This window comes from Antrostomus carolinensis, unplaced genomic scaffold (genome assembly GCF_000700745.2).
Source record: "Antrostomus carolinensis isolate BGI_N321 unplaced genomic scaffold, ASM70074v2 scaffold1257, whole genome shotgun sequence".
Taxonomy (NCBI): Eukaryota; Metazoa; Chordata; class Aves; order Caprimulgiformes; family Caprimulgidae; genus Antrostomus; species Antrostomus carolinensis.
The window spans coordinates 8,662-18,136 of NW_010329252.1; the positions used below are offsets into that span (position 1 = coordinate 8,662).

At 40.2% G+C, this 9,475-nt stretch overlaps 1 protein-coding gene across 1 annotated transcript in view; it reads left to right on the forward strand.

Annotated features, from left to right (window-relative positions):
- Positions 1-5,039: 5,039 nt before the first annotated feature.
- Positions 5,040-9,475, forward strand: part of LOC104528445 (AT-rich interactive domain-containing protein 1B-like) — a 63,038-nt gene continuing 58,602 nt past the window's right edge. Inside the window, exons 1-2 of the mRNA XM_010172456.2 lie at positions 5,040-5,118; positions 6,318-6,407. Of these exons, the coding sequence (XP_010170758.2) occupies positions 5,040-5,118; positions 6,318-6,407 (169 nt within the window). The remainder of the gene's footprint in view (positions 5,119-6,317; positions 6,408-9,475) is intronic.

A 9,475-nucleotide genomic window follows, 5' to 3' on the forward strand; every position in this document is an offset into this window, starting at 1 on the left:
TAGGTTGCAGTGACATCTCTGGAATTTGCTCACAACCCAGTCCTTGATATGGTAAATGTAACACAAATATGAGAAAGAAGGTGGAGTGTAACTTTTAAGGATTGATAGTCTGAAAATTATATACGTTCTTAAGAAAAAACAACATTTTTTTACCTTTTGTTGCTTTTATATGGGTTGTGAACGATAGTTGTGTATGTTAGGGAATCTTGTGTCTTAGGAGCATGACACATTTTAAGAATTTTTTTAAAGAATTTTAAGAATTAATAAGGAAAATCAGGACCAGGCCCAACAACAGTCTTGATAACATTTTGTTATGTGGAGCACCCGTAAGTCTGGCTTAAGTTGATAATCTTCATGTTTACAGATGCTTTGTGTTGCTGCGGTGGAACAAATCAGCCGCTTACGATCTCACCTTCAGCAAGCCACACAGGTAGCCACCAAATGCATCCCAAGGTGGGAGGGCTCCGGGCTTGGTCCCGAGCTCCCAGCTCAGAGAGGTGGACATCATCTCGGTGAGCAGGCAGCAGTGGATTACCAGCGCTGCTGTCATTAGCAAGGGGTTATTGGCTGCAGCAAGGTGCTGAGCAAAGCCAGAAGGCTTGGTTCAAGCGTGCTTGACTCTCCATATCCCCTCCAGAGTGGCTCAACAAGGCCAAGGCTGCTGTATCTGAAAGGGTCCTTGTGTCACTGACCTTTTAAAGCATTTGTGCTCAGGTTACTCTGTGGATACAAGGAAGGTTTTAGTATTTTGCATGTCTTAATTTGGGGGGATATGCAGGCAATCCTTGCTTTTTACTTAGATGAATAAGTCATTTAAAAAATACTGTTGATACAACAGGAAACTTAATTACAATGCATAAATTAAGGAAGAAAATAATCTTTTTTCTTAAGGAGTCATAGGCTTTGTAAGATGAAAGAGATAACACAAACCACATGACCAGTTACCCTTTATGCTACCCATAGCAAAATTTTTTTCATTTGAGGTCATTGGCACCTTACTTCCAATTTCCTGAAAAGCTCATTTCAGACAATCCCATAGAGAAGCCTATTTATGATCTTTCATTTCTGATGTAGGGATCCGAGACCCAAAATGTCTCTTTCAATCTGTGAACCTTTACTGTCACATAGACTGTGTGATATAATCCCATTATTTTATCAGATTTCATCTTAATCACTAGATTTCCTGGACCTCATTACTCCTAAAAGGAAGTTGTTTCAAATTCCAGTAATGGTTTGATTATCATCCCAAGCATCATGCTCTTTTTCCTCCCTGATATATAGCCACAAGTACATTTTTAAAAGAGATCACAAAATCACAGCTTTAGTTTTTTCCATGCTGAATAATACTCACTCTGTCGGCCTCCTGTCACGTCATGCTGGTAGCTGTTCTTGTTTCCCATTCCAGTAGCCTTTCTGGTTTTATCTGCGTGAAGGCTCACCAGTGACACATCAGCAATGGCGTTACGTTCCCTTACCTCTACTGGAAACAATTCTCCTACTTCATCCTAATAATAAATTTGTTTGATTCAGGGTGACATCACATCGTTAGTTATAACCATTTGTAGGTCGACAAATAATTGTCAGGTTTTCCTTCCGTTTCTTCTCCCATTTCTAACTGATAACCTTTTTTTTCCCTTTTGCCTTTCCCATAATATTTTGCCAGTTGCCTGGTTGTCAATTGCCAACATTAAGCCCATTGATTACCAATAAAGCTCTATAGTATTGTTAACTGTTTCTCAGAGTCATTGTAGTGACTCTCCTTGTGCAGAGTGGGGCACGCGCTTTCTGAGGGGGATAAAAAAAGATGACCTCACTTGTAAACCCCCTGTGTGGGTCAACACATAACCCTACAGCTCTTCAGTTAGAAAAGGTCTATTTCTGGTCTGTGAGTATAAAGGTTTGCATTTTTGTTACTCCAATACAAAAGGTGGTCCAGTTTCTTAGATAGTATTTTGATCATCTTCTGCATTGACTAAGATTCCTTACTTTGTAATCAGCCAGTGTCATTAATCCAGTCCTAGCTCTTAGTTCCTGAATTAGACTGAGAAATGTCCTGGAGACAACCCACAAGATCTTTTAACTTCTGGCTTTCCTCCAGCCTCATGTTCCCCTTTCAACACAGTCTGTGATCAGTCCCCTGCCTCTCTTTCCCAGTTTCTCACACATCTTAAAATTCCTGTGCTGATATCCCTCCTTCCCTCCTTAACCAGAAATTTCCCAGGGGGAACCTGTTTTCACTGAAGTGCTTCCTTGATTCAATTGTTCAGGCACAATTCAGTGAGGTATTGTCCAACTGGTACAGGAGACCGCTGCTGAGCATCCTCCAGTGACTTTACAGTGACAGGAGCAGAGAACTCTCAGCACGTTTTGAAATGTTACTGATTTGGGCTGTAATTCATCATAAGGACCACTCCTCAGCAGAATATCAAAAGTCTGTTCTTTCTTGCTATGTTTGCTCTAAGGAATTTACTTTTTACACTTTAATTGCAGATTTCATGGCTGTAGTAATAATACAGTCACCATTTAGTACTTTTCTCAGACCATCTTTTCCAAAGGTGCAGTACAGTCTCTCCCGACTCTATTTCAAGTGTAGATTTTCATTCTCATGCAAAATGTTTAAAAGCATTTCTAACATAATTTAAAAAGTAGAAAACCAGCTTACAACTGTGCAATAGCAAAAGCATTTTTAGATTCTCTTACCTCTTCAATTGACTTCAGTTCAAAAAAAAAAAAAATAGCAGACATGATATTAGGTAGGCTGCTGGTTTTAGTAGTTTTAACAATTAATTTTAAAAGATAGCAATATAAATTTGAGTACTATTTTGCTTCTCTGCTAAATCTGGGTGAAGGAACTAGTGTGGCAGGATCTATCCTTTTAACATGTATTTGCTGCAATTTTATATAATAAAAATATTGTGAAACATCCATAGTATTCACTTTGCATAAGTTTTGGCAGGTGGAGTATCTCACCAGTGTGGCAACAGTACTGTACAAAACACAGGAAAAGGTCATCCCTGTTTAAACTTCCATCTGTGTTATCACTGGGTCAAAGGAGGCAGTAGTCTGTCAGTGAAAAAAATGTTGGGGTTTATTTTCTCCTCTTAAATAGCTGTAGAATTTATGTTTAAAAAGAAAAGAGGTTGTTTTTCTTTCGTAGAAGTTTTCCTTCCCTAATAAAATACAAAAGTCTGTTCATGTCTGTTCATGTTCAAGTGTCTTCCAAGAATCCCAACTACAATACGGGTTGAAAGAGAGAAGGATTAATATCATTTAAAGGAAAGAAATATAAAATTTTTAAGGTCATTTTGTTTCATGACAAAGGAACTTAAAAAGCATGGCAGAAAGGATCTTCAAAGGTTTTTAAAGTCCTATCATCAGCTCCCAATCAATAGGAGTTTAGATACCCAAATTAAGAGTTCAGTTCAAGTCTTCAAAGGTGTTTGGGTGCTTAACCTCCTTTTACCTTTCAGATCACTTCTAAGGATAAAATGGCAGTTCAACTGAAAACGTTTTAGTGCGATACTTTCATGTCCAGCACCTGGATAATTTGTAGCACCCACTGATAATTACCATAATGGACACTTCTCTTGTAAGTTCATTACTTGTCTGAATATGTGTAGAGTTGGTCTGGTTCACAAAATTGTTTTCCTTTGTGAAACAAAAATTTAGGTTTAAAGGGGTTTTTTAGTACAGAAAATCTGAAGTAAACTTTAAAAAGTGAACTAATGAAATAGCATTAATGTTTACAGAGACTAGTAATTTCAGTGAATTCCTGAAACTCCTGAGTCTTTATTCCCTAAGAATGCAGATCAAAACAATTGTAATGGCTTCAGACTGGAAGAGGGGAGGTTTAGATTAGATATTAGGAAGAAATTCTTCCCTGTGAGGGTGGTCAGACACGGGAGCTGGTTGCCCAGAGAAGCTGTGGCTGCCCCCTCCCTGGAAGTGTTCAAGGCCAGGTTGGATGAGGCTTTGAGCAACCTGGTCTAGTGAGGGGTGTCCCTGCTTATGTCAGGGGGGTTGGAACTGGATGATCTTTAAGGTTCCTTACAACACAAACTGTTCTATGATTCTATGATAATTTCTCTTTAGCATCTCATACACGCACTGTTCTAGGCTTTGACTTTCCTTGTCTGTGCTTACACATGTGCATGTGCAGGATAAGGCTCCTGCCAGATAACTAAACTTACAATAAATGTAAAATATTAAAGACATTATATAAATGTATTCAAAATATGTTGCCTCGCATAGATCTTCCATACAGTATTATTGTCTCTTAAATTTTGCCAATCCTCTACCTAAAGGGGGATCCCACTGGGAGCTGTGTGCTACAGTCAGGACTACCCCTGCTTTTTTTTTTTTTTTTTTTTTTTAAGTATTTCTAAAAATCTTAGATGGTTCAGACCTACTTGAAGAATTCTGTCTGATAGCAGTGCCTCAGGCATACACAGTGGAAGTGGCAGTGCCCCATGTTAACATGGAATTGCTGTTTGTTTACAGTCTTGAGTCACTGAACCCTTCCTGTCAAGCAGAAAGTGTTCATTATCATCCAGGCACTTACTGTCTCCACAGCCTGCTCTTGAGTGATATCAAAACATAAGCCAGAATATTATTGTCATATGCCCCAGAGTTCGTGAATGGGCCGTGGATCCCAAAGCCTCAGGCGCTGAGTGGCATGTTTGGTCTTTTGGAGGAGCAATTCTGCCTCTGGTCCAGCATTTGCATCTCTTAGACAGTTGTCACAGCTGCTCCCAGTAATGTTGACTGTCATGTTTTTTAGTGCAAATGCACCTCCTCTGAATCACTAGGCAGTGGTTACACTCCACATTTGGTGGATTTTCTTTTTGTTCTTTATCTTTTTGGCCTTTCTTTAGAGCCAGTGCTGAGAGCCAGTTGTTTTGAGGCTGGGAAGTGGACGGGACAGAGCAGACACATTCACTTTCCTCCATTTAAGTCCAACTTAGGGGCATTTATTGCTCTAACAAGCGAGCAGCCCCTGCTGCCCCGCATCAGCCGGGCTCCCAATGCCAGGACTGGCCATGGCGTTCTCACTCCCACCGCTGGGGAGGGACGGCTGCCGAGCAGGAGGAAATGAGTCTCAGCAGGCACACATCTATTGTGGGTGGTTTTATTCTTTCCATTTCTTTCAAATGGAAAACAATCTGAGCAGTTTCTGAGGATGAGGGGTATAAATCTGTCTGCTGCTATTTATACCACGCTCATCACTACAGCGTCTAAATGCTTAAAGTATACATTTGCTGCCTGACCTGAGGTGGTCTTCAAGCTGCTTGGGCTGTCAAGAGCAGGCGCGTCTCAGACCAGCAGTGCAGGGGGGTCCCAGGGGACATCCACGTCTCATTCCTTCCTGTCCCTGGTCAGGCTGTGGCAGGTTGGCTGTTGGGCACAAAGCTGCTGGGGTGTTGTGGCAGTGCAAGGGTGGTGGTGTGGACCTCCCTGCTTGACACGGTGTTGAATGGTGACCCAGAAGAGCGAGCACCTACCTGATTTACTATCCAGTAATACTGAAAGGGAAGATTTTGTGTCCTAAACCTCCCAGACAGCACTGAGTGCTGATCTTCAGGTGGATAGACAGCAGTGGATAAACTGTGTGTGTGTCTTTTGAATGAGGCTATAAAAATGGGTCTGTCTGTTCTGGATGGATATTTCAATAAGCAAATATCTTCCCTTTACTTGTATTTGAATAATAAGATACCCCTTTTCTGTCTAATCTCTTTCAAACAAGCTTCACTTTCACCACATGCACCTACATATTATTCTTTATTCCCATATTCTACATGGACATTTTAATAATATTAAAACCACTGATTCATTGAAATACTTCTTAAACTGTTGTTGTTAGTAATTTTTGTATTGACTGAATTTTTCATTGGAAATATTGTTGGCAGCAGTCCATGTCTGCCTGGCTGGAGGCCAGTTTAAGCTCGGCGGGATGAGTCCTATTGTTCAGCAAACTTGGATTTTGTTAAACTCTCTAACAGAAATATGTGTCAGGAGATTTGCAGCTATAAATTGGATCATGTTGGTGAGGTTGGGAACTCGCTCAATGTGAAATTGAACATTTTGCCATGCCTGTTGCTAAATATGTTTATGCATGTTTCCTCTGTGGTTTTCAAAAAGAGAAAGGGAAAAAAAAAGAAAAAAAAAATAGAAAAAGCTAAACCTGTTGAGCTCTGTCTTTACCTTATACAACTGGTGCTTTTTGATGTTGAGTGGTTGAAAAATGCAGCAAGGCTTGGTTTTGTGCATTGCAATCTTAAAAGCAAGTCTGTTTTCCCTTTTTTCTCTGTGTGTTACAGGCAGTCAGATGCCACCGCAGCCTCCTGGCAGCCAGTCGGAATCCAGCTCCCACCCTGCCTTAAGCCAGTCACCAATGCCGCAGGACCGAGGTTTGTTAGGTGTTGGGGCTTTTTTAGTTGGTGCCAAATGCAGCCTTCGTTTTAAGTCACACATTAGCAATGTGAGATTTCCTGGTATTTCTTTTCTTTTCCCAGGGAAAATAATGACAGTCCTCAATGTAAAAGGCTCAGGGGGTTTCCTTCTCTGGGGAAAGAGCAGTTGAATGGCAGGTTTTACCAAAATACAATTGGAAACAAGGCTTTCTCAAAGTAAAGTGAATGCCCAGAGTATAAAGGCAGTTTGCTGTAAATACTTGAGTCATGTCCTAGAGAGTTCAACTTTTCATTGTCCATCTTGGAATTAAGATGGATAGAAACAGTGCTAGCTACAAGCACTGCAGTTTTGCTAGTGTTTTTAAAATTCTTATCTCTGATGTCTTTGCCTGGACTTGATACCTAGTCCTCTAGCCAGTCCTAGAATAAAAAAGATCTTGAAATATAAGGGAAATCAATTATTATTATGTCAAATGGTTCAAAGATTTGTAAATCTTGGAAGGGAAAACCTTGCAGACAACAGCACTGTTCTAAAATGATGCTTCCTAGCAAGTGCTCACAAACATAAACAGAGCATTTTTTTTTCTTAATGTTACCATTTATAATCTTTAAACGCTTTTCCTTTCGCCTTATTCCTCTCTAGCTCATGAAAAATAGTTGTCATAACTTTTATTGCATGGCCATACAGGCGATCAGCTGCTCTAAACTGGGCATCCTGTCCATGCAGTGGTTAACATGTGCCAGTGACAAGCTTGCAAAACAGACACATGATAACTGTGATAAACATGGAGTTATTTATGAAATGCCCCTCCTAAAATGTCTTGCTACCAGAAATATTCCAAGTAGCACCATATGGGGATACCATAAACACTAGAAGTTTTCTCACAGTGAAGCAAGTTGAACTCACAGGATGACATATTTCTGGGATAGTATCCAGGAGGAACTAAGAGGGCTCACAAGGAGGAGGAGAGAGTCTTAATTTTTGCTGGATTTCTGTGTTGGATGTCCCCTCCTCCAGGAATGCTGATTAATGACAACATGAAACACAGAATTCCACACTCAACTCTTTTGTTTTGTTTCCTTTTCAGTCATTCTTTATACACAGTTGTTAGTGTAGGGACTTCTTTTCCCCTTAAAAAAAATTTAGAATAATGTACATGTTTGGTGAAAAAAGAATGGCCTCAGTACCCAATAAAAATATATGATGCTTTGTGGGGTAGAATGTCACAAGGCAGCCGGAATGGATCAGGTTGAGGCTTTGAAGACCCAAGCATCTCAGAAAGGTATGTGGATTTCCTGGCATGGCTGAGTCTTGGCACAAAACGTTACATTGCCCATTAATAATTGTTTCTGCAGTGTGTGTTCCTCACCCGGCTTTGGGGGATGAGTTAGGCAGATCTGACAGAGCTGGAAAGATCAAACCTCTCCATTGCTGCTGTGGTCAGGAGAGGCAGAGGGGTATTCAAAAGTAAAACAGAGAAGACAGCTGCCATAACTGGGAATCAAACAAGTACATAACAGTGAGATAAATAAAATTTACAGATTGATTTAGTCTGGTTCTTCCTCCGTGCGAGAGGGTGAGAATTGTGGGTGTGTTCTTAGAGAAAATGTGTTTGGGAATGTTGCAATTTTTGCACTCTTCATATGCAAAGTCTGGTGTCATATGCCTGATCCTTGAGACCCAGCTTGCACAAAAAGGCCATTTGTTTCATGCAGCAGATATGAAATTTGTAACTAGCTAGGTCATATTGATTTTGCAGAACATGTTCCCCAAAGCTTCTCTAAAGTCTGTGCTATACGCGCATAAACATGCGTGCATTCCCTTTTGCGCCCTGTCATTGATTAGAGGCTCCTTTGAAATGGAAAACTTCACCTTTTAAAAAGGCTGTTACATTAGTTGATTCCTTTGCTTGCTTGAACTGGTTTCCACTGAACTTGAAGAAAAGAAGGAGGGGGAGTAATGGGGACTTAAAGGGAAGGTGCTTGTCATTTACTGATAAAAACCTGAGCAGAAAATCATTGCTACTGAGGACACCTGATCCATAGGTATATGTTACAGTAATTTAAACTCTTGGCTTACTGATACACTTTCTCCCAAAAAAATAAAAGAAAATAAAAGAAAATGAAAACAAAAAACCCAGATACCCTCCATAGGATAAAGTAATGTTGTTTTAGCACTTTGTATAACATTTATTTCCTTGTTTAGAGAAAGAACTGAATAAACAAAAGACTACTAATGGTTTCTTGAGCAGAATACTTTTTCAGTACTCGAAAAAAATGGTATTTACCAGATACTGTGAAGCTTGATTGACAGGTGGAGTCTGAGCTATAGCACTTCTGGATGCTAAACCACTACTTTGAACCATTAAGTTTACACTTGTTTATTTTATTAGGAAAGTGTTTGATTATATTTTACCCTGCTTTCCATGGTTACTCAGCACTCAGATGGGATGTTTATGTTTGCCTGCCTAAGACTATACATCCCTTGTCATACAATGCAGCATGACGCAAGGAGCATATTTTCACATGTACCTTCTGCATAGGGAGTGGTAATGTATGTGTGTATGTACAGTAATAGGAATTTCTTGGGTGATTGGATTTTTGTGTTCTTCAGTTTGCTTTTTGTATAGCTTGTTTCATACTCTTTGTAATAAACGTAAAAATGCTTACTTTTAAAAAATAATTTGAAAATTTTTCATGTCCTGCTCAAGCTGTTGGCCACTGGAACCTGGGTCAGTGTAAATGGAGCGTGGTATTCTAGGCAGCTGCTTCTGTTCTCATCCCAGAATCAGTAACTGGCCACTGTTGTTTGATGCCAAATCAGTGGAACTTTTTCAGTTCTACACATTGTCTACCTAGGCAGTAAGAAATTGCATGTACTTTATGTGCATAACCTATGTCTCAGCTCACTTGTTTTTGAAAGTACTGGGACTTGAAATAAGTTCCGTGCACCTTAATGGACTGTTGGAGCTGGAGAGCTCTGGAGACAGAGGGAGCAGGCTGGGCAGGACTGGGGTCAGGAGTATCTTGGAGAAGCAAGAGTGGCTGGGGGGGGCCCGTGGGGG